The sequence below is a fragment of the Balaenoptera musculus genome, chromosome 3, assembly GCF_009873245.2.
Source record: "Balaenoptera musculus isolate JJ_BM4_2016_0621 chromosome 3, mBalMus1.pri.v3, whole genome shotgun sequence".
In the NCBI taxonomy this organism is placed as follows: Eukaryota; Metazoa; Chordata; class Mammalia; order Artiodactyla; family Balaenopteridae; genus Balaenoptera; species Balaenoptera musculus.
This window is the reverse complement of record NC_045787.1, coordinates 169560870-169585185: the sequence shown is the minus strand read 5'-3', so window position 1 is coordinate 169585185 and position 24316 is coordinate 169560870. Positions and strand designations below refer to the sequence as shown.

General features: G+C 57.6%; 1 protein-coding gene and 1 long non-coding RNA gene across 3 annotated transcripts; one reads left to right on the top strand and one right to left on the bottom strand.

The window, feature by feature from the left end:
• Nucleotides 1-2203: 2203 nt before the first annotated feature.
• On the bottom strand, nt 2204-9213 carry LOC118892443. Its single transcript, XR_005019301.1, has 2 exons — nt 8995-9213; nt 2204-2386 (listed from the first exon to the last, which is right to left on the bottom strand). It is a non-coding gene; the product is annotated as an uncharacterized LOC118892443 (long non-coding RNA).
• A 1412-nt stretch (nt 9214-10625) lies between these two features.
• On the top strand, nt 10626-19137 carry ABHD17A (abhydrolase domain containing 17A, depalmitoylase). 2 transcript variants are annotated; one of them, XM_036846006.1, is made up of 5 exons: nt 10626-10759; nt 14170-14706; nt 15828-16022; nt 18377-18556; nt 18659-19137. In XM_036846006.1, exons 2-5 carry the CDS (start codon nt 14375-14377, stop codon nt 18882-18884), a joined length of 933 nt encoding a protein of 310 aa, XP_036701901.1. In that variant the 5' UTR covers nt 10626-10759; nt 14170-14374; the 3' UTR covers nt 18885-19137. The 2 variants fall into 2 exon arrangements, with proteins under 2 accessions (XP_036701901.1, XP_036701902.1); XM_036846007.1 differs by lacking the exon at nt 10626-10759 and adding an exon at nt 10785-11023.
• The last annotated feature ends 5179 nt before the right edge of the window (nt 19138-24316 follow it).

Genomic DNA, 24316 nt, shown 5'->3' with positions numbered 1-24316 from the left:
ATTTGAGTTTGGAGAAAACAGGGGCAGGTAGAGGAGATGAAGCCAGGGAGCCAGAGACCCTGGCTACTCTGAAAAACCATTCGGCATTTTGGACAAAATCTAAACTCACGGGTATTCCGTGACCCAGCAAATCAGCTCCTGAAGGCGTAGGTGTCTGTTAGGGACTAAATTTTTTCTCCCTAGATGCACACATTGAAGTCCTAATTGCCTGGACCTCAGAATGTGGCTGTATTTGCAGACAGGGTCTTTACAGAGTTAATTAGGGTAAAATGGGTCTAGACCCTAATCCCATCTGACTGGTGCCCTTGTAAGAAGAGGAGATTAGGACACAGGCTTGAACAGAGGGATGACCATGAGAGGACATGGGGATAAGATGGCTGTCAAGGAGAGAGGCCTCAGAGGGAACCAGCCCTGCCCACATGTCAATCTTTGGAGCCTCCAGAACTGGGAGAGAATCAATGTCTGTTGTTTAAGCCCCCAGACTGTGGTACTGTGTTATGGCGGCCCAGGCAAACGAATACAGTACCCAGTAAAATATGAGTGCGGGCTTCCCTCGTGGCTCAGTGGTTAAGCATCCGCCTGCCAATGCAGGGCACATGGGTTCGAGCCCTGGTCCGGGAAGATCCCATATGCTGCGGGGCAACTAAGCCTGCGCGCCACAACTACTGAGCCTGCGCTCTAGAGCCTGCGAGCCACAACTACTGAGCCCACGTGCCACAACTACGGAAGCCCGCACACCTAGAGACCATACTCCACAGCAAGAGAAGCCACTGCAATGAGAAGCCCGCGCACTGCAACGAAGAGTAGCCCCCGCTCACCGCAACTAAAGAAAGTCCGTGCGCAGCAACGAGGACCCAACTCAGCCAAAAGTAAAAAAAAAATATATATACACAGCCAGGAAAAGACTCATAGCAGCTGTGTTCATAATAGCCCCAAAGTGGAAACCACCCAAGTGTCCATTTGCAAGAGATGGGTCATGAAATGGTGGTACATAATAAACAATGATAAACCATAGTGAAAAAGAACATATATTTAACAAAAAAGAATGTAAGGACTTCCCTGGCAGTCCAGTGGTTAAGACTCCACGCTTCCACTGCAGGGGGCACAGGTTCGATCCCTGGTCAGGGAACTAAGATCACGCATGCTACACAGTGCGGCCGAAGAAAAAAAGTATATATATGTATAACTGAATCACTTTGCTGTACAGCAGTAAGTAACACAACATTGTAAATCAAGTATACTTCAAAAAAAGAAAAAAGAGAAATCACAATTCTCAGGTCAGTGCATCAGAAGAACAAGAATGCTTCTGAATTCTTGTAATCTGTATTTTGACTTAGGATCATACAGTGCACTGTGAAAGACTTCATTTAGACTATTTGTGAATTTAATATATGTAAATTAATGAAATTGAACGGTTTTTTTAAATAAATTCATTTCTTTATGTATATATGTATTTATTTATTTATTTATTTATTTTTGGCTGCGTTGGGTCTTTGTTGCTGGGCGTGGGTTTTCTCTAGTTGCGGTGAGCAGGGGCTACTCTTTGTTGCAGTGCAGGGGCTTCTCATTGTGGTGGCTTCTCTTGTTGCAGAGCACGGGCTCTAGGTGTGCGGGCTTCAGTTGTTGTGGCACTCGGGCTCAGTAGTTGTGGCACGTGGGCTCTAGAGCGCAGGCTCAGTAGTTGTGGTGCACGGGCTTAGCTGCTCCGCGGCATGTGGGATCTTCCCGGACCAGGGCTCGAACCTGTGTCCCCTGCATTGGCGGGTGATTCTTAACCACTGTACCTCCAGGGAAGTCCCAAATTGAACGGTTTTTAACCTGTTTTTTAAAAAAGAAATGGTGGTATGTTTACACAATGGAATACTATGCAGCAAGGAAAAAGGTGAGTGCCCTCTGCATGCAACCTTGTCCTGCATTCCCTGACACAGTGTGGAGTGGATGAAGCTGGTCTGGAGAGAACAAGCTGTAAGACTCCTTTTACAGAAAGTACAAAATTGGACAAAACATGTCAATGGTGATGAAAGTCAACCAGTGGTGACCTCTGGTAGGGGAGGGACTGGGACAGGGCAGGAGGGGCCTCTGGGGAGGGGGGCTGAGGCTGGGGCTGGCAGTGGGTCACATGCACAGGATTGTAGATATTTGCGTGCAGCTTTTTTTGTTTTTGTTTTTGTTTTTTTAAGGTATTCTTTTTGCTGTTGTTGTTGTTGCACTTGGTTTTAGTTGCGGCTCGAGGGCTCCTTAGTTGCGACTTGCTGGCTCCTTATTTGTGGCATGCGAACTGTTAGGTGCAGCACACATGTGGGATCTAGTTCCCTGACCAGGGATTGAACCTGGGCCCTCTCCATTGGAGCACAGAGTCTTAAACACTGCGCCACCAGGGAAGTCCCTTGTGTGCAGTTTTTTTTTTTTAATTTATTTATTTTTGGCTGCATTGGGTCTTTGTTGCTGCACGGGGGCTTTCTCTAGTTGCAGCGAGCAGGGGCTACTCTTCGTTGCAGTGCTCGGGCTTCTCACTGCGGTGGTTTCTCTTGTTGCAGAGCATGGGATCTAGGCGCATGGGCTTCAGTAGTTGTGGCTCGCAGGCTCAGTAGTTGTGGCGCACGGGCTTAGTTCCTCTGCGGCATGTGGGATCTTCCCGGACCAGGGCTCGAACCCATGTCCCCTGCATTGGCAGGCAGATTCTTAACCACTGCACCACCGAGGAAGTCCCCCTTGTGTGCAGTTTTTAAATACAATTTCTCAGAGCAGTTTTACGTTCCCAGCAAAATTGAGCAGAAGGTACAGAGATTTCCCACTTCCCCTCCCCCCCCCCACGCATAGCCTCCCCCGCTATCAACATCCCCCACCAGATGGGACATTTGTGACAAGGATGAACCTACACTGACAGGTCATTATCAGCCATTGTCTGCAGTTGACACTAGGATTCACTCTTCCTGGTGAACAGTCTACGGGTTTGGACAAATGCATAATGAGAGGCATCTATCACTATGGCATCACACAGAGTATTTTCACTGCCCTGAAACCCCTCCGTGCTTCACCTAGTCATCCCCTCCTTCCCCCAACCCCTGGCCACCACGGATCTTTTTACCGTCGCAACATTTGCCTGTATGTGTGTGATTTCATTCAGTCGTGCCACATTACGCTCTGTAAGATACATCTTTTTTTTTTTTTTTTGTCCTCACCACCGTGGCTTGCAGAATCTTAGTCCCCCAACCAGCGATTGAACCCGCGCCCTCTGCAGTGGAAGCTTCGAGTCCTAACCACTGGACCGCCAGGGAATTCCCAATATATCTTCCTTTTTTAAACTTGATTTCTGGGTGTGTCTGTGCAGGGCTTTCCGGATGAGGTGGTCCTTTGAATTGGTGGACCCCGTAAAGCAGATGGCCCTCGCCTAAGTGGGTATCAACCAGTCCATTGTGGACATGAATAACAAGCAAGGCAAAAGAAGGGAGAATCTGTCCCTTCTGCCTGACAGCTGGCAGGTCCATCCATCACCTCCTGCCTTTGGCCTTACAGCACCAGGTCTCCTGGGTGTCCAGCTTGTAGATGGTAGATCCAGATAGACGGACTTCTCAGCCTCCATAATCCTGATTATACATCTCTTTCTGGGTAGCAATATATCTATATCTATACATTATTAAATTTTCTTTCTTTATTTTTTTGGCCGCGTGGCATGTGGGATCTTAGTTCCCTGACCAGGGATCGAACCCACCCCCTGCATTGGAAGTGCAGAGTCTTAACCACTGGACCGCCAGGGAAGCCTCCACAATATATCTATATTTGTATCCTTATATATTCTATTGGTTCTGCTTCTCTTGAGAACCCTCATCCAAGCTCTTAGGGTGGTCCTCCTGCACCTCTTTGCTTTGAAACCCAACTCCTGAGGCTGGGCTGGTAGGGCCGTGGTGCAAGGTCTGGCTGTGTCCAGGGAAGGAGCGGGGCTGGGTTCCGGGGAGGGGGCTTCCTCAGAAAAGTCCCATCCAAGCCCCTCTCCCCGTCCCCACCCGCAATCAGCTGGGTGAGCAGTGTTATTTTCAGACCCTCCCCCCCACTTCCTTCCGTGCCCTGTCAGAACCACAGAGCAGTAGATCATGGGTGCGGCCCTTCTGAGCGCGAGGTCCTGGGTGACTCCACGGGTCTCAGCCCAGGAGGCTGGCACTGCCCCCAACCACCTGCAGCCCTCCCTCCACTTCCTGGTTTCATAAAGTTTTATTTATTTTATTGTGTTAAAATACACATACTATAAATTTTCCATCTTAAACATTTTTAAGCACACAGCTCAGTGGCATTAAGCACATTCACATTGTCGGGCAACCATCCCCGCCATCATCTCCAGAACTTTCTCATCTTCCCAAACTGAAGCTCTGTCCCCATGAAACACTGACTCCTCAGCCCCTCCCCCAGCCCCTGGCCCCCACCATCTACTTCCTGTCTCTGTGGATGTGACTCCTCTTGGGACCTCACATGAGTGGAATCAGACAATATTTGTCCTTCTATGTGTGGTTTCTCTCACTGAGCATCATGTCCTCAAGGTTCATTCATATGGTAGCAGGTGTCAGAATCTCCTTCCTTTATAAGGCTGAATAACATTCCACTGTGTGGATGGACCACGTTTTGTTCATCCATCGATCCACACATGTTGCTTCTACCTTTGGCTGCTGAGAACCATGCTGCTGTGAACATTCCTGTACAGGTATCTGTTTGAGTACCTGCTTTCAGTTCTTTTGGGTCTGTACCCAGAAGCACAAACATTAATTTTTAAAAATTAATCAATTAATTAATTAATTTTTGGCTGCGTTGGGTCTTCATTGTTGCACGCGGGCTTTCTTTAGTTGCGGCGAGTGGGTGCTAAACTTCATTGCGGTGAGTGGGCTTCTCACTGCGGTGGCTTCTCTCTGTTGCAGAGCACAGGCTCTACGCGCGCGGGCTTCAGTAGTTGCGGCACGCGGGCTCAGTAGTTGTGGCTCGTGGGCTCTAGAGCACAGGCTCAATAGCTGTGATGCACCGGCTTAGTTGCTCCGTGTGGCATGCGGCATCTTCCCAGACCAGGGCTTGAACCTGTGTCCCCTGCATTGGCAGGTGGATTCTTAGCCACTGCGCCACCAGGAAAGTCCCACAAACATTAATTTTTAATAGCCAGCCTTCCCTTAGGCATCTAGTTTTATCTCAGCTTCTGGCTGATCCTAACAGTGAAACACTCCCTTTGCCTGGCAAAACCAACAAAAACTCAGAAGACACATCAGGGAATGAAGAAGAAAAAAAAAAATCTCCTGTAACCTCATCCCCCAGCGTCCCCCCCGTTCCCACTGTGGCGTGTGTTTGGGGGCGGGGGTGTCGGCTATAGTTGCGCTGGTTGCACTGTTTGCTGGATGTGGCGTGTGAATCTTCTCATTAGAATCCTCTGCTTCCAGGAATCTTCCCCGCAAGTCCCGCCCACAAGTGGGAAATGCCCCAAGCGCTGTTTTTGTCCCGCCCACAGCGGAAACAACCTAAGTGTCCAGCAAGAGCGGACTGTGTACACAAACAGTGGGCCAGCCCTAGGGGTTGCATGAGAGGATCGCAAGTGCAGGGTTGCTGAAAGCTACTATATGTGTCAAAAAATAATAAGAAGAATGGGGATTGTGTCTTTACACCTGCTCACAGGTGAACACAGATGCCTGGGTTTCTCGGCACTGAATCGGTTGCAACTGGGAATACTGGCCGCCTTAGGATGGGGTCATCTGTTTCCTGCGCAACAGGTTTGGGGGAGAGATGTTTTCTGCACAGCCTTTTAAACCCTTAGAATTTTGAACCATGTAAATATATTTCCCATAAAAACATAAATCAAAGTAAAACTTTTTTTAAAAAATTTATTTATTTTTGGCTGCGTTGGGTCTTCATTGCTGCGCGCAGGCTTTCTCTACTTGTGGTGAGCGGGGGCTACTCTTCGTTATGGTGCGCGGGCTTCTCATTGCGGTGGCTTCTCTTGTTGTGGAGCACGGGCTCTAGGCGCGCGGGCTTCAGTAGCTTCAGCACGTGGGCTCAGTAGTTATGGCTCGTGGGCTCTAGAGCACAGGCTCAGGAGTTGTGGCGCTCAGGCTTAGTTGCTGTGCGGCATGTGGGATCTTCCCGGACCAGGGCTCGAACCCGTGTCCCCTGCACTGGCAGGCAGGTTCTTAACCACTGCACCACCAGGGAAGTCCCCCAAAACTGTTTTTTTAAAAAAAAGACCGACAGCCTAGTATGGGTCCGCATACCTCAGGGCTGCAGTTTTTTTCATCAAGGGTTGACCATAATCTTTTTACTTAATTTCCTCTCTTCACTTTGAGGATGTTTTTCTGTTTTCTTTTATATTTTCTTTTATTTTTTTTTTGGAGTATAGTTGCTTTACAATGTTGTGTTAGTTTCTGCTGCACAGCAAAGTGAATCAGTCATACATGTACATACATCCCCTCTTCTTTAGATTTCCTTCCCATTTAGGTCACCACAGAGCACTGAGTAGAGTTCCTTGTGCCAGCATTCCCAAACTTTTTGGCACCAGAGACTGGTTTCACGGAAGAAAATTTTTCCACGGACTGGGGGCAGGGGGCGGGGGCGGGGGTGAGGGGGTGGGGGGGATGATTCAGGCGGTAATGCAAGCGATGGGGAGAGGCAGATGACGCTTCCCTCGCTCGCCCACCGCTAACTTCGTGCTGTGCAGCTGGTTCCTAACAGGCCAGGGATGGGTACCTGTCCGCGGCCCGGGGGTTGGGGACCCCTGCCCTGTGCTATAAAGTAGGTTCTCATTAGTTACCTATTTTATACATTGTAGTGTATATATGTCAATCCCAACCTCCCAGTTCGTCCCACCACCACCCCTTCCCTTCTTGGTAACCATAAGTTTGTTCTCTACATCTGTGACTCTATTTCTGCTTTGCCAATAAGTTCATCTGTACCATTTTTCTAGATTCCACATATAAGCGATATTATATGACATTTGTTTTTCTCTTTCTGACTTACTTCACTCTCTGTGACAATCTCTAGGTCCATCCACGTCTCGGCAAATGGCATTATTTTGTTCTTTTTTATGGCTGAGTAATATTCCATTGTATATACGTACCACATCTTCTTTATGCATTCCTCTGTCGATGGACACTTTGCACTATTGTAAATAATGCAGGGATGGACATCTATGGATAGAACTTGCTATCTTCATCAGATTATTTACTTTGATTCCTACAAGGAGAATTCCTTCTTTCCTCCCTCCCTCCTTCAAACATTCATTGAGCACTGACTGAATGCTAAGCCCAAAGGTAGGCACAACAGGAAACCAAACGGATACCGATGCAGATGCCTTTCCTCTTGGAGCTCAGGGGCTAGACCGGTGCTTCTAGAACTTTCCAGGTGATGGACTTGTTCTCCATCTGTGCCATCCAAAATGGGAGCCCCCAGCACCAGGTGGCTCTTGAGCACTTGAAAATGAGCCCATAGCGACTGGAAAAGTGAAATTTAAATTTTATTTACTTCTAATCAAGTCATTTCAATTTAAATAGTGGCTTGGGGCTGATGGCCTCCATACTGGATAGTGCGGGGCTGGGACTCATGGCTCCAGGTGGGATTGATCTCGGAGAGAGACAGCAGTGAGCGGGGGCTTGAAGTGAGATCTTAGTTCCCCACCCAGGAATTGGACCTGGGCAGCCTGGATGAAAACCAGGAATCCTAGCCGCTGGTCCACCAGGGGCTAGAGGCTAGAAGCAAGGTTCCCCTGGCTCTTGCTCCCATTGAAAAATGCATTTCTCAAGGAGGCAAAAACTGTAAAAAACAGGTACAAAGTCTGTTATTAGAGACACAGCACAACAAGCGGCAGAGCACACAGAAAAACAATTTGTTTAGTTAAGACAGAAGCAAGGCAGAGATGCACCCCTGGACAGAAAGGATATGGGCGTCCCCCCTAATGAGGAGGAGCGCAGTAAAGAGGCGGTTAAGTCATTCATATAGGGCAGTTCTTCCGGGTCTTTGTTTACCTTTGGCCAATTATCTGGCTTATTTTTCCACACCTGAACTGCCCTAGGACCCTCCCCAGCACGTGTGCGCAACTTTTTTCCAAGATGGATTCCAGCCCAGAGGCCTATGGGGGGCCTTGGCATCACCTATTATGGGGTGACGCCCCCTCCTTTTTGTCCCCGAAGGAGGCTTTCTGCGCATGTGCGGTGTCTCCCTTGCCCCAAGGATGGGAAATATGTGACCTCTTGATCTTTTCCTCAAACAGGATTGCTTTTAAGACCATTGATTCCTGTGGTCACGTTATTTTGCCAGTGGGTTGAGTGTCTCGGGAGAGGAGGAAAAGCACAGCATCCCGCCAGCCTGAGGTCTGTGCCGGTGGCACCCAAAAGCTCGTGGAGCCTCCCTCCACCCTCCCGAAAGCCTTCCTCTGGGCTGGGAACTACCCTCCTCCTGTGCATCCATTGATTCATCAGACAGCATGGGAGACAGCTGGGGATCTGGTGGTAAGAGCCTGGGTCCCTGCCCCGGGGAGCTCATGGAATGGGGGGAAGACAGATGACAAGCAAACAACTCAATATAATGATGTCAAGTTCTATGATGGAAATGAATAGGGTGTGGTAGGGATTTTGACTGGGGGTGGTCAGGGAGGGCTTTCTGAGGAGGTTATATTTGAGCAGGTGCTTGAAGAGGAGGAGAAGCTGGCCATGTGTCTATCTGGGGGCACTCCAGGCAGTAGGTACCACTTGTGCAAAGGCCCTGAGGTAGGAACAAACTTGGCAAGGATGGTTTGGCTGGGGCAGAGAGAGCAGGGGCAAAAGAGGTGGGGAAGGGACTTCCCTGGTGGTCCAGTGGTTAAGACTCCGCACTTCCAATGCAGGAGGCATGGGTTCGATTCCTGGTTGGGGAACTAGATCCCACACGCCTCGTGGTGCAACCAAAAAAAAAAAAAAAGAGGTGGGGAAAATGGGCCAGCAGCTGCATGGCAACACCAAGCAGGGGCTTTGGGGAGGGGAGGAGAGAGGGGTGACTGACCTTCTGAGGCCTTGGGACATTCACAGCAGCGCCTTCATCCTTGCAGAGTGCCCTCTGGTTGGTGGGGGAACTCCGTGGGAGCGGGGCAGGCCACATTTAGGTGGGGATTAAGCCTATCCCCACCTCCTGGCCACCCCCTTCACAGGTGTTCCCCTTAGGGCATTTCAGTCCTGGTGGAGCTGGGCTTTCTGGAGGCGCCACTGCTCTGGCCCTTTCTAGCCCAGGGGAAGAGGGCCTGGAGGGGAAGATGGGCGCGGGGGGTGGGGGGGGGCCGGGAAGGAGGCTGCCGACAGGCCTCTTCCTGTTCTGGCACAAGGAAACTGGAAGGAGCCTGGCCCAGGTGTGACCTTTGGACCTCAGGAGAACAGCTGACGCCAGGAGCCCTGAGGGGGGCAGCCGAGGCAGGGGAACTCCGGGGCACCCCTCAACAGCCCCCTGGCACATGGCTGTGGAAGGTGGCAGCTGAGCCCGGGGCCGGGGGCCAGAGGAAACCGGCTGGAAACTACCTCTGGACAGTGTCCACTCCTGAGCCTAAGCCTCTCCGGGAATGGGGCCCTGGGGGAGGGCTGCCCAGGGAGGCTTATCTCTGCAAATGAAGCTGAAGGTTAGGCTCCCCGGGGAGGAGAGGGGCCTGGGGTTGCCTGCAGCTGGTGGGGCGGATTCTGAGCTGGAATATGCTTGCCGGCCCAGGGAAAGGCACACGCAAAGGGCGGAGGCCTGGAGTGACGAGGCTGTCCCACTAACTCATCTCCCTGCCTCAGACTGGGCCCTGTTGGCCTCTGCAGCCTTCCTGCCCCTGTCCCTGTCACTCCTCAGGAAGGCCTGCCCTGACTACCCTCGAAGAGGTTCCCTGGTCACCTTCAGCCACACTGCCACTTTGCTCTCAACTGACATCCTTTTTCATCTCCCCTACCTTCAGCTCTGTAACCATCCGCCTCCCTGCCCGCGGGGTGAGCTGAGTGGGAGGGGCTCGCGATCCATAATATTTTATTATATTATTTATTTATTTGGCTGCCCCGCGCGGCATGCGGGATCTTAGTTCCCTGACCAGGCATGGAACCCGTGCCCGCTGCAGTGGAGGTGCGGAGTCTTAACCACTGGAACTACTGGACCACCAGGGAAGTCCCCGATCCATAATATTTTAATTGCATTAGTAAAAAAGCCAAAACCAAGGCAAAAGAACCCATGATGAATAAAATATCAAGATTTTAAATAAAGGCAGGATGACTCGCCTCACCCCAGTCAGGGGCCTGGTTCCAACAAAACTTTGTGGGTTTTTTAGTAGTGCGTTAAAATATTTTTTTTTATGTTGACTACTGAGTTTTTTGGCACGCTGTAAGCTTATTTTCTAGGCGAGTGCCTCACTTGCCTCACCCGAGTCCTGGCCCTGGAATGAGTGGAGGATCGAATGTATGGTTGTGAGTCTCCACTGCCTGAAATCTAGGGGGAACCCAAAGCCCTGGCCCCGCCCACCCACTAGTGCCCCGCCCACCACGACGTGCCCCGCCCCTCCAGGGAGCCAGCTCCACCCCCAAACCCTGCCCCGCGCCCGGCTCCTGGCCCCCGGCCCCTCCGGCCCTCGCGCACACCTGCGCGTCACTTCCGGGGCGGCGGTGGGAGTGAGGTTCACTTCCGCCAGCGGGGGAGCGGCGGCGGTGGCGGCGGAGGAGACCGGGCCGGGGCCCCGGGGGATCGACGGACGCACGGGCGGGCGGCCGGGAGCCATGGAGCGCGGCCCCGGGGCCGGGGGGCGCGGGCCGCGGCGGTGAGTGTCCTGCAGGGGCTGGCGCGGCTGCGCGGAGCGGTGTCAGTGCTTCCCGCGGCCGTTTGGAGAGCCGGGCCGGGCCGCGAGGCCGGGGCAGTCCGGCCGGACGCCCCCGAGACCCCGCACTCCCGGAGCGGCCGCGGTCCCAGCCGGAGGACCCCCGGATCAGGGCCAGGGACCGCGGGACGGCGTCTCCGATTCCGGCAGAGCGCCGTCCGCCGTCCATTCAGCCCTCCGACGTGGGGTGTGTTCTCACCTTTGCGGGTACGTGGCCCTGCCTTCGGGGAATGCGCTGTCTGAGCCGCGGACTCTATCCCCGGCCCCGAACCAGTGCCCCAGCCTGACACCCGGACCCGCCGAAGCAGCCGGAGCCCTGCTTCCTAAACGTCTCCAAGATACCTCTGCCCTTTCGCGGGCGTCCTCTGGCGGGCTGGGACACCTGGACAGGCTTCCCAGCCTTTGCTCCAGTCCCATCTCCAGGCTACAGCTAGGGCATATCCACAGCTCCTAACCCACGGGCTCCATTCCCAGCCCGGGACTCCTCCAGGGCTCCTCCTTTTCCCCCAGGATGAAGTCCAAACTGCAGTAGGGCTCACGGGCGCGGCCCGACCCAGCTCTGGCTCCAGGATCCCTCTGCTCTCCTCTTCCTCCCAGTGTCCCTCTAGCCTGGGACCCGCAGTTCCTGGAACCCGCTGTTACTTCTGGGTTTTGCCTGTTTTCTCCCCTCCGCCCTGCTCCCTGTCACCCGGCACTTTGCCTGTGCCTTTCAGGCTGACTGGCTGAATGAGGTGCGGTCATAGTCGTCCGTATTTAGGTCGTCCTGGAGTATTGTAATTGCCTGGTTCCTTGTTGGTCCTCATGACACTGCCAGCCTGCACCGGGCCCGGCAGCGGGGTGCCCGATTATGTGCTTGTGGGTGAAATCGCTGGGCTCTTGGTGCCAGGGGTGCCTGCCCAGTGAGTGAGGCATCTGGGTGTGCTCTGTCCAGTCCGAGGCCCGGCTCTCAGGTCACATTCAGTGACATCCATAAAAGACAGCGGGAGGTCCCAGGTCTGCGTGGCTTGAGAAGAGACCTTCCCCCGTCTCTGTCAGATGTCAGACCTGGCGGACTGTAGCATCCCCCTTTCCCTTTTGCCCCTGGTACTTTGTCCATTCGTTCAGTCAGTGGTTACTGAGCAAGAACAGGTAGTAGTCTTGCCCTCATGGAGTTTCTCTTTGGTTTGAGGGGTATGGTTGAACATGCAACCAAAAGCTGCAGAGACAGATCTGAACCATGAGAGTGTGTCGGGGGGGGCTGACCCTGTTTGGAAGGGTGCTGGAAGGGAGATGTGAAGGGTGGGTGGGACAAGGGTCACGGGCTGTCTGGTGAGATTAGGGGAACTGCTGGGGCTTTGGCTCTGAGGCAGGAGGAGGCAGTGGGGCTCATCAGGGGAGGGTGAGGTACAAGATGCGTGAGGCTGGAGAGGTCGGCCCCACGCCTGGTGCCGACCTGGCAGATCGTGGTGAAGGCTTTGATCTCTATCCTGAAAATAGGGGGGCTACTGGGGCACCCAAAAAGGGAGGTAGCGTGATCAGATTTGTGTTGTGAAAAGATCTTTTGGCAGCTGGGGTGAGAATGGCCCAGAGTGGGTGATGGTGGCCCAGCCGGGGAGGGGGGGGGGACCGGCGAGGAAGGAGACTGTGCATGCCCCAGGCAGAGTCAGCAGGCCCTGTGACGGGCGGATCTGAGGGTGCAGGGAGGTGTCAAGGATGGCACCCCAGTTTCTGGCTTGGTCAGCAGGACCGTGTCCACCTTAGTATACCTGTTCATCCTCGGGTCACCAGAGGCCTCCTACCTGCCCACTGGCTCTCAGCCAGGCCTTCCTCTCAAAACGAGCCTTCCCTGTGCCACCCAAACTCCAGACCCGCCAAGTCACCAAAGCACCAGTGCAGTGTCATCTGTTGGGGCCTGGGCCTCTTTGAGAATATGTTGGAGCAACATCGGTTTGGTTGACACTCTGGAGGGGGAGGGAGGGCGTCCTGGCACTGTGGGGTGTTGAGCAGCACCCCTGGCCCTGCACACTCAGTGCCAGTAGTAACCCCCCCGCCCCCAAGTCACGACAACCAAAGATGTCTCCAGACCTTGGCAAGTGTCCCCGGGGGGCAAACTTGCCTTCGTCTGAGAACAGTGTGATGGACTTGTAAAGCGAGCATCCCACCTGGGAGTCTGGGGGCTCCTGGAGGCAGTCCGTGTCCCCGCCTCGGCTTTTGCCACCCTCTCCCATGCCACTCCATGTGCCCCCATCCGAGTGACTGCGATGCGGCTCTCTGCAGCCCCCGGTCTCAGATCACAGGTCTGGAGGGAGCAGGTGTATTTCTGGGCCTCAGACTGCGCCGACCTGCTCTGCATCTGCGTGTCCCTGGCCCAGTGGTTTACAAATGCTGTGGCCCCGAAACAGAACGGGCTCAGGTGCTCTGCTGCTGACACTGAGTTGTGAGCGTGTGTCCCTCCCTTACTCCAGGCTGTAGGGAAAACGTAGTAAATGAGTATTCTGTATTTTCAAACCTTTGTATTTTCTTCCAGTCTCCCTGTTGGCAGCTCCATGTACGATTGTAGTTGCTTGAGCAATTTCGCTGTAGTCTGTTCAAGGCCACGTTTCACACGACATTCTGCGTTTCTTCTCTGAGCCTGGCCCATTCCACCACTTTCCCCTCATCTTATTCACTGTCTCTGTGACCTGAGTGGTGTCTGATTGATAGATGAGGAAACTGAGGCCCAGGGAGGCTAAGCGACCTGCCCAAGGTCACAGACACCTAAGCTGGCAGAGCTGGGGAAGGAACCCCAGGCTCCCATGACCCTGCCCTGCCTCCCCCCGCAGCAGGCTGACCCCTGGGCCTGGCCCCAAGCACTGGAGAGAGCCATTGTCTCAGCCCAGTAGGCCTTCCCAGCCTCGAGATGTATCCTGCTTTTGTTTCCAGAGCCTTTGTTTGTTGTATTTCCTCTGCCTGGGCTCCTGTCTCCGGACTTCGCAGGCCCTGGGAGCTGGGAGCGTGCTCCTGGGTCCCTGTGGTCAGCAGTCGGTCCTCGCCTGGCTGAGCTGTGGCACCTGGGGGTGGCAGATGGTGATGGGCCCCAGGGCAGAGTCTGGGCCAGCCGTGTGGACAGAGGCACGGGGCGGGAGTGGGGTGGGGTGACATTTCTCGGGGCCTGGAGCAGGAGCTGTGCTGGGGAGAGCTGGGTGGGCCAGGGCTCTGATCGCCCCGCACAGCCTGCAGGCCGAGGCTGGACTGATGAATGGGCTTAAATGTCAAGAGTTGGTGTCTGCCAGCGGAGGAAGGGTGGTGGCAGGCGGGGTCCTGGTCAGGTTTAGGTCCCACCAAGGTCACTTGGGAGCCCCGGGGGAACCCCACATCTTGCTGTCCCCCTGCAGGGTTTCCCTCTGTGCGACATGGACACACGAGGCTGCGAGGCTCCCAAGGGCTCGGCTTGGACCGCGATGGGGCTGGGCTGCGGCCTCCTAACGGGGCTCTCGTCTGGGGCGGTGGCCGGGGGTCGCCCTGCCCCCTGCCCGTGTCTCCGAGCACCCCCATCCCTCCCCTGCCGGACAAGGCCCGCCCCGGGGCCCGGCGCCCGCCATGAACGGCCTGTCGGTGACTGAGCTCTGCTGCCTCTTCTGCTGCCCACCCTGCCCCGGCCGCATCGCCGCCAAGCTCGCCTTCCTGCCTCCAGAGCCCACCTACTCGCTGGTGCCTGAGCCCGAGCCCGGGCCCGGTGGGGCCGGGGCCGCCCCCTCGGGGACCCTGCGGGCCTCGGCCGGCACCCCTGGGCGCTGGAAGCTCCACCTGATGGATCGCGCCGACTTCCAGTACAGCCAGCGCGAGCTGGACACCATCGAGGTCTTCCTGACCAAGAGCAGCCGGGGCAACCGCATCTCCTGCATGTATGTGCGCTGCGTGCCCGGCGCCAGGTGAGCCACGCGGACTCGACCCCCCAGGGTGGAGGGACCGGGTGGGGGGTGGGAGCCCAGGATGTGCTCCATCCTCAGGGCTCTTGTTTCGGCCAGTGGTGGCCCCTGGATGGCCAGAGACCGGCGAAAGCCCATCTGGAGGTGCGGGTACCCTGGGGATTCTTCTCGCCAAAGGGGCGGCAGATGAGATCTGCCCATGGCCACCGAGGAACTGCCGGGGGCCCTTCCACGTGCAGCCCTCTGGGGGGCCCTCTCGGCACCCTGCCTTGTGGACGAGGACCCTGAGGCTTGGGGGTGGCTCTGAGTGGCTGTGTCACGTCACCTGCTCGATGTGGAGCCATCTGCTTCCGGGTCTCAGTGTTCACCTGCCCGGGGCCGGTCTCCTGGGCCCTGGGTGCCTGGTGAGGCCCGGCACCCGCTTTGGGCCGGTGGCCCCTGAGGCCTGGCTGGCAGCTTGGGCCAGGTCTGACTGCCGGAGCCCTACAGTGGTGCAGAGGGAGGCCTTCCAGCTGCTTCTGCCTCAGAGCAGGCTGGGTCCAAAGGGCAAGCTTTTACCTTTCAGCTGGGCTGGGCTAGGGCCACAGCGGGGCTGGAGGAAGAAAACTCTGCAAGGCTGTCGGCCGGGATCCAGCCTGGTCACCTGCCCTCGGCATGACCGCCTGGCAGGGCCGCCATGGGGCACAGGGCAGAGGTGGCGGCCCTGGTCATTCCCTGGAGGAGCGGGAAGAGCTGCACCGCGGTGAACAGGGGTTGGCTCTCTTTGCCTGTGGTCGGAGGGGCCGCGTCTCATCCTCCAGGATGGTTCCGAGCAGTGGGCAGACGTGCCTCCCATCCTCGGGCCGTCAGAGTCCCTCCAACAGGAACAATTCCAGGGGAGAGGTGGCTGCTGCCCAGGGCGTCAATGTGATGGTCACTGCGGCTTCCTGGGCTCACGCTGGGGGTCCACCTGTGCCAAGAAGGTGACCGGTGGGCCCAGCGGCCCCCTTTGATGAGCGGAAGCCCGAGACTCCACTGTGTGTCGTGGCCTGAGTCACGCCGGGCAGAGCCAGGCACTGTTCCCCTCGACAGGGCTCCTGCCCCCTCCGCCCTCTGACCTGTGCTTCCCCACTGCCCACCCCAAGGTACACGGTTCTCTTCTCGCACGGCAACGCGGTGGACCTGGGCCAGATGAGCAGCTTCTACATCGGGCTGGGCACGCGCCTCAACTGCAACATCTTCTCCTACGACTACTCGGGCTACGGCGTGAGCTCGGGCAAGCCCTCCGAGAAGAACCTCTACGCCGACATCGATGCCGCCTGGCAGGCCCTGCGCACCAGGTGAGCTCACGCGGCGGGGAGGGGCTGGCAGGCGTGTCTCCTCACAGGTGGCTGGACCTGGTGAGACCAGGTGGGAGGAAGCCCAGGTGGGTAGCCCCGCAGGAGAGGGAGCTGGTCTGCGGCCACACTGGGCCACAGGAAGAGGCCTGACCCCTGTTCCCTCTGCAGGGTGACAGGCGTGCTTGGTGTGCAGGGGGAGGGCGGTCCTCCAGCCTCCCTGGGGGGAGCCCCTCCTGGGAGCCGCTGGCCTGGGACTGTCCCCATGGAAATGGAGGTTCCGCCTGGAGGGAGGGGGCGGGCAGAGGACGAGGCCCCTCCTGAGCCCAAGAGGTGGTGTGCGAGGGCGGTGTGAAAGGACTCTGGGAGCCCCGAGGCTGAGGGAGCACTTGGGGTGCGGGGAGGGGCCGGGCCTCTGCATCAGGGTTCTGGTCATGGAGCTTGGCCTCATCCTGAGGAGGGTCTCCTCTGGGCCTGGAAGGTTCTGTCGGGCAGCTTCGTACCCAGCACAGTCCTGGTGGCTGGAGGGAGGTCAGCTCCCAGAGGCTGGGTCCTCCCCAGGCATGGTGCCCAGCACACAGCTGCTTGCTTGACTCAGACAGGGCCCCCGCTGTCTGGTCTACATCTCCGTCCCCAGACCCCACCGCCCTGGTCATCCAGGTCCTGGCAGCCCCCTTCCACCCGTGCTCGCTCACTGAAGCACAATAGCTCAGTCTCTGTGCAGAGATGGCCCGGCGCCCTGTGCTGCTCTAGAGGGAGACCCACCCAACCCCACCCTCCCGAAGGTGGTGCCCTCTGCCTGCCCAGGGCCACCCCATCTTGGCCCTGCCTGGCCGACTGGCGCAAGCAGCTCCTTCAGGGACCACAGCCAGCCTGCCTTGGGGAGGCGGGGCCCTGGTTGCTGGAGTGATGCACCAGGCAGTCCCTGATGCAGGCCCTGGGAGCAGGGTCCCCTGGCACCACCCTGGCGCTGGGGACCCATGCTGGGTGGCGTGGTGCAGGTGTGTGTCCACACTCGGCTGCCACAGCCTGTCCCCACTGGCTGGGGGTCGCTGGCAGAATCATACCCCGCCAAAGGGCCAGGGGTCTGAGCTCTGTCATCCATCCGTCTGTCCTGCTGCCAGCCTTGACCTCCAGAGACCTGGTCCCTCAGACCCAACAGCTGAGAATCATCAGGAGGGTGGGAGGCTGGGGCCCAAGTGGTGGCCCGGGGCGGGGCAGGCCTGGAAAGAAGAGCTGTGTCATCCGGCACCTGTCACATTTGTCCAGGTGGAGACAGCCAGGTGGCAGCTGGGGGTCCCTGCCTGGAGCTGGGTGATAGGACGAGGCTGGTGCTCAGCACAGCAGTGCTCATGGTGAACCAGGGAGCAGGTCGGGGAGGAGCAGCCAGGGTGGTAGGCACAAGGCCAAATGGCATCCCTGAGGCCTGGGGGTTGGGGCCGGAGGACAGGGACGGGTACAGATGGCACCTGGGTGCCCAGGTGGGTTGCCCAGGTGAGGCGAAGACCTTCCCTGGCCACTCGGAGGAGGGGCACCCCCTTTGAGATCAGGATGTGGGTGTGGGGAGGAAGGCCGTGGAGGCCCCCTGCAGTGGGAGGGTGGTGAGTGGGTCCTTGTGGGGTCAGGAGAGGACTGTGCTGGGGCGGCGCTGGGGGAGGCCCGTGTGGAGGGGGCGTGGGGGGGGTCAGGACCTGGCCACTGTGTAGGAAAGGTGCCCAGGGAGGGAGGTGGTGGCCACCCACCTCTCCTCAGGAGCCACTATGCCTGCTCACCCACGTTGTACTAAGCAGCTGAGGGGCCGCAAACTGGCTGAGACGAGAGAGAGGACGAGGCTGCCTCCATTCCCCGAGGCCAAGGGGGTGGGTGAGGGTGACGGGTGCTGGGAGGAAGACACGCCCCCTTGCCGTGCGACCTGGAAAGGCTGTCGAATTCCGAACAGCGAGGACAGGAGGGCCCCAAGCAGGTTCTGCATGTGGCCCTAGTCGAGTGTGTGTAGGGGTGGGGGTGGCCTGGTGACCAGGAGGAGCAGGAGAGGCCCCAGGGATCTGCCCCCAGAAACCACACGGCGCAGGTAGGGCCCGCACAGGTGCACTGCCCAGGTGTGACCAAGTAGATGCTGTCGAAACTGAGGGTAGAGCCGGGGGCCTGGGGCTGCGGGCAGCCAGCTCCCCTCACACCTGTGGGTCCTGCCCCCCCTGCTGAGCGGACCGCCTCGGGGCTGGGAGGCAGGGGAGGGTGTCTGGGCGCCACCCTATTACCTGGAGCCTGCGCGGAGAACGGGGGACTGCACTAGGAGGGCAGGCAGTGGGAGGGGTGTGCTTGTTGCGTCGCGGCTGATCTGCACCCACCGCCGCCAGGTACGGCATCAGCCCAGACAGCATCGTCCTGTACGGGCAGAGCATCGGCACGGTGCCCACCGTGGACCTGGCCTCGCGCTACGAGTGCGCCGCGGTGGTGCTGCACTCCCCGCTCACCTCGGGCATGCGCGTCGCCTTCCCCGACACCAAGAAGACCTACTGCTTTGACGCGTTCCCCAAGTGAGCGCGGAGCGGGGCGGGTCCGCGGGCGGGGGCGGGGACCCAGGGGGCGGGGCCTCGGCGGTGTTGGGGCGCGGAGGCCTAACGTGCCCCGCCCCGCAGCATCGAGAAGGTGTCCAAGATCACGTCGCCGGTGCTCATCATCCACGGCACGGAGGACGAGGTGATCGACTTCTCGCACGGGCTGGCGCTCTACGAGCGCTGTCCCAAGGCCGTGGAGCCTCTGTGGGTGGAGGGTGCCGGGCACAACGACATCGAGCTCTACAGCCAGTACCTGGAGCGCCTGCGCCGCTTCATCTCCCAGGAGCTGCCCAGCCAGCGCGCCTAGCCTAGCGGCAGGCCCGAGCCGCACCGGGACATCAGCAATAAGGCGGCGCCCGGACCCCGCCCCGGCCCCGGGGGCTGCATGTGAACCCCCGGGCGCCCCACGTCCTCGAAGCAGCCGGCCGGTAGGGGTCGGGACCTGACCCGGCCCCTAGGCCGTGGACAATGTACAGGCGACGGAGCTATGCTCTCCTTTCCTTTTGGAAGCAAAACGAAGGAAAAACGTGAGAACAGAAATTAAAGATTTAAAATTTTAAGGTTCCTCTCCCTATCTTGGCTCATGCGTGCTCTCCCTGGGGCTCAGCAAGCACGAAGAGGGGGCCGGGCTTGTCCCCAACCCCCCAAGGAAAGTTCACAACTGCGGATGTCAGGTCACTCCCTACAGAAGAGGGGTCCAGTTCGGGTCCTTGGGGCTGCCGGTTGCCTGGGTGGTGACGGAGGGGCGGCAGCATTCGAACCCAGGACTCTGCGTGCTCGGAGGGCGCGCCTGGGGAGGGTGGTGGGCTTCCTGTCTCCGAGACAACCCTGGGGGTGGAAGTGGCCGCCGCCGGTTTAGGCTGGGCCTGCTCCGGGCCCCCAGAGAGGCAGACAACCCTTCCGTGCCCGTGTGGTAGACATCGCAGGGCTGCTCTTCCCATCCCACCCCACCCGTCCTCGGCTCCCGCTGCACAGAGGGCCAAGAGAGTCTTGCAAACGGGGACGCTTGGGTCCAGTGGAGGGCAGTGGCAGGTCTGAGGCCCCGTGGGGCCTCCCCAGGAATGAGGTCACGATGAGCACTCCGCAACACGCCTCCGGACCTTGGTCTGAGCTGTATCCTCCGCCCGGGGTGCCCTTGAAGACAGGGTCGGTCCGCGTCACCCTGGACCCTGGCCAGACGCCTGGCTCATCAACGGCCTCCGGAGTACCCCCTGCGACCTCCAAGGGCGGCACTCTGGAGTGGGTAAGGCCTCAGAGGCCTGTCATCCACCCCGAGGTCGGGCGGCGGCTCGGCGTGTGTGGCGACACTAGGCAGTGGCGAGGCCGGGAGCCGGCGATGCTTCCGCCTCGGCCCCTCGGGGTCCGCGGCCCCTTTAAGAAGGGGCGGTGCTTAGGCCTGGGGGAGGGGAAGACGGCAAGGGGCGCGGCCGGGCGAAAGCGGAAGTGGGGTGGTGCCCGCACAGCGGCGGCGGTGGGTGGCTGAGCGCGAGGAGGCCGCGGCCTGCGCGGTAAGTGGCGGCGGCTTGGGCTCCGGCTGGCCGGCCCTGCCCTTGCCGCCGTCCCGGCTGTGGGGGCGCGCCCAGCGGGCCGGCCGACGCCGGCGGGTGTGTGTCAGCGCTGTCTGTGGCTCACAGCTGGGCCTCGGGCCTGGGGCGCTGGAAGAGCCGGGAGTGGCCCCGGGCACGCCGTCCCTGACCCAGGACGGTGCCCGGCCTTGACCCTCCCGAGCCCCACGGGCCCTCCCGCTGGGAGTCTAGGCTCGCGTTTGATAATCCACGACGTCTGGGAGCAAAACGGAAAGTGGGGTGTGTTCTCTCGGGAGCAGAGAGCATCGGTCCTTTCCGCCGCGGGGCCTTTGCACGGGCTGGTCCTCGTGACCGACTTGCCGCCACTACGGCCCGGCCTTTGCCGATCCCCCTCAGCACGTCCGGCTCCTCAGCCTCCCGCTGCAGTATTTCTTCCCCGAAGCCGCCGCCCCAGCCCTGTGCTCCCATTGACCCCATTGCTGCCCGTGTCACAAGAGCCCGCCGTCTTTTCACCCCATCAGAATGTAAGTTCCCTGAATGCCGGGACTCCTAAGTGCAGCAAGTCCAAAGCGACGGCTCACGATTGAACAAAAATGTTTTCAGACACACAGAGTAATTCAGAGTACAGAAGAGTGTTGGGTGAAAACTCAGTGTTCTTCCCACCCCTGACCTCAAGTGCTCCCCTCCACTGGGGCAGAGAGGAAGCAGTTTCTTATGTGTCAACAAAGAAAGTGCATGTGTAGCTAATGAGTTTATACAAAAGTGTGATCCTCTTACTCAGCGTGCCTTGGAGAGTGTTGAGTTTCCCCTACATAGATAGATTGGATCCAGTCCTCCTGGTGGCCACGCCATAGTTTATTAGCACTATAATTTATTCATCCTGTTTCTTGTTGGTTGAAATGTAGGTTTTTTTCCAGTCTTCTGTAGCAGGCAATGCTAGGTCCAGTATCCTCGTACAAATATCTTCCTACCCAAGTACGAGTACTTCTGGAGGATGAATTCCTTAATACAGAAGGGCTAGGTCCAAGGGCTTTCCATAGAACTCTAAATGGGTATGTGATCCCTTAAAATAGTATTTCATTGTAGCTTCATTTGTGTTTCCTAGAAGTATAATCAAACATCTCAGTGCTTCTGTCAGATTTGTTTTTATGTTGATCATTTCTACCACTGATATAATCATTTTGAAACTGGAAGTCTATTATAAACATGTATATACTTAAAAGCCATTTGTATTTCACATTCTTTGTCCATTGGGTTCTTGATGTTACTATTGGGTTCTTGGCTTGGGTTCTGTTGGGTTCTTGGTGTTACTGTTTTTTAGGAACACTTTACAGATTAAGAAAATTAGCCCACTGTCTTAAAAAAGATATTTTTCCCAACTTGTCATTCGTGTTTGACTTGGATTGTGTGTGGGTTTTTTTGGTTGTTTTGTTTTTCGTTTGTTTGTTAATTTTATTTATTTTTGCCAGGCACTTAAAATCGTTATCAGTCATTACCTTATCAATATGGCTTCTGCATTTTGTATCATGCTCAGAGATATCTTCCCTACTCCACGATTGTAAAACGTTTGATGTTTTCTTCTGTAAATATAATGGTTTGTTTTTTAAATATGTATTTAAATTTTTGGTCTAACTCTAGAAAGGACTTCTGAAAAGGAGTAAGGTAGGAACCCAAACTGCTTTTTCCCAAATCATTCGCCCCCAACGCCATTTCCCGATAAAGCCATTCTTTCCCCGACTGAAGCACCGCCTTTACCGCACGCACGAGGCGCTCTCCGTGTCCGGGGTTCTGTTTCTAGACCCTATCACCCTAGTCATCCTGAACCCTGCTGACTTCTTTACTGTCTGGAGGCCCCAACTCCCCTCATGAAAATCAAGAGAAGTTCTGTCATAATAAATATAGCTGATGGCTTGAACATGTTCTCTGTAATGCTAGTTCTAACAGGATTCTGAAAACTTAAGCCAAAAACAAAAAAAACAAAAAAAACAAAAAAAACTTAAGCCTTTGGGCCCTCCCCCCTGGCGCCCGTGTACAGTCACAGTGCGAGGTGCTGACCTTGCTTGAGGTCAGCACAGTGCTTTACTCGCCGGTGCCTGCCCATTGCAAGGAAGGGATAAGCTAAGGCCAGGGGCTCCGCCCTTCTGCGGGGGACTCGCCTCTCCCACGGGGGGTGCCTCTGAGGGGCTCAGCCTCTGAACCGCAGGGGCTGTGATGGGGGTGTGGTACCTTCCGGGATGCACCCCCCCCCTTCCTTTCCACTTGGTACAGCCCATGAGCCAGGCCGCCTGGGACAAGGGCCAACTTTCGGTTCTCCATTTTGTGAATTTCCCAGGACACACGTGTTCACACCGGGCAGCGTTCTTGCGCTTCTCAGCAGGCGCCCCCCGGCTCCCCGGAGCCTCTGGTCCTCCGCTCGACACTTGGCCTGGCGCACCTCACCTGACACCTGGCCCCTGGGTCCCGGGACCAGGGTCCAGGCTCTCTGTTCCGCGGCCTAGGCACGCCTGGCACCCAGAGACCCCGGGGGACACAGCCTGCCCAGGGGGTGGGGCTGCCTCAGCCAGGCACAGGCCCCTCCCCGAGGGTGGGGTCCGGGTTGTGCGCATGACCCTCGCCCTGAGGAGCCCCGACTGGACTTCCTGCGGGGCCCAGCCCCCGAGGGCCCTCCGTCCATCCTCCCTTCCTTCCTCTGGTGACCCTGCTTCACTGCCCCCCCCCAATCAAGCTGAGCTGGTGGGACCCACCCCTCTGGTTCTGCCGTCTCCGTGTGAACTGGGGGTCCCAGAAGAGGGTGGGGAGTTCAGTGTCCTCCCTGACGCGTGGTGGCTGAGGTTATGTGAAGAGCTGTGTCCCCCCCAGGGCCCAGATCTGAGATGGGGCCTCGCGGTGGGTACCACCCGTCAGGGCCCCTGGCACCCTGACCCAGGGCCTGGGCACTCCCCCAGGGCAGGCACTTGTCTGTCTGCTTCATGGTCAGGGTGTAGGGCCAACGTGTTAACTATGCGATTCCGTCAGGTGGGAGTGCCAGCCCAGCGTCAGGGTCCCCCTTAAGTTTCGAAGCTCCTGCCGTGTGCCAAGTGGATCTTCACGACGACAACCCTGGGCTACTGGGGTCGCCGTCCCCACTGTCCCCACTTCAGGGGAGATGGCTTTGGCCAAGCTGCCCAGAGAAGAAGGCCTGGGACCCTGACTGGACTCAGGCCTGGGCTCTCTGGTGCTCAAGTGGTCTTGGGACACAGGTGTGCCCCTGCTGGACAGTGAGCTCTGTGCTGCCAGACCCCAGGGCCAGGGGGCACAGGTCAGAACCCCGTGTGTGTCCACAGCATGTCCAGGTGAAGTGGAAGGGACGGGCCTGGCTGTGGTCATGGTCATCACTGGGAGGAGCCGAGCCAGGTGCTCTCTGAAGCCCAGCAGAGCGCCGCGCAACCCACGTTACAGGAGAGGGCCTTGAAGAGGGCTTGCCATCTCCCCCAGCAGGGCACGGGGAGGCCAGGCCCACGGGTGGCCCCCACTGCAGCTGGCCATCTGAAACTTGCCTCCGGAAGCCCCTGCTTTCCAGGGGTCGGTCCCAGGCCAGCAAGGAATGGAGGATGAGAAGGGGCCCTGGGGAGGGAATTCACACGGCTCAGGCCAGACCCACCCCCTCCCGCTCCTAGAGAAGGGACGGGTTTCGGGGGCGGGCGGGCTGGGTCTCTCCCCAGCAGCTGGGAGCAGGGACCTGGCACCTCCTGTGGGGGAAGATAGCCACATGCCCACTGCCCGGCTAGGCCTGGGCTGGGACCTTCTGCACTTCCTACGTGTGACCAACCCCTAGGACCACGGTGAGTAATCTGACACACGTTAGAAATAAACACGGATGGGGACTTCCCTGGTGGCGCAGTGGTTAAGAATCCGGCTGCTAATGCAGGGGACATGGGTTTGAGCCCTGATCCGGGAAGATCCCACATGCCACGGAGCAACTAAGCCCGTGTGCCACCACTACTGAGCCTGTGCTCGAGAGTCTGTGAGCCACAACTACTGAGCCTGCGAGCCACAACTACTGAGCCCGTGTGCCTAAAGCCCATGCTCTGCAATAAGAGGAGCCACTGCAGTGAGAAGCCCGCGCACCGCAACGAAGAGTAGCCCCCGCTTGCCACAACTAGAGAAAGCCCACGCGCAGCAACGAAGACCCAATGCAGCCAAAAAAAAAAGAAGAAATAAACACGGATGGGTT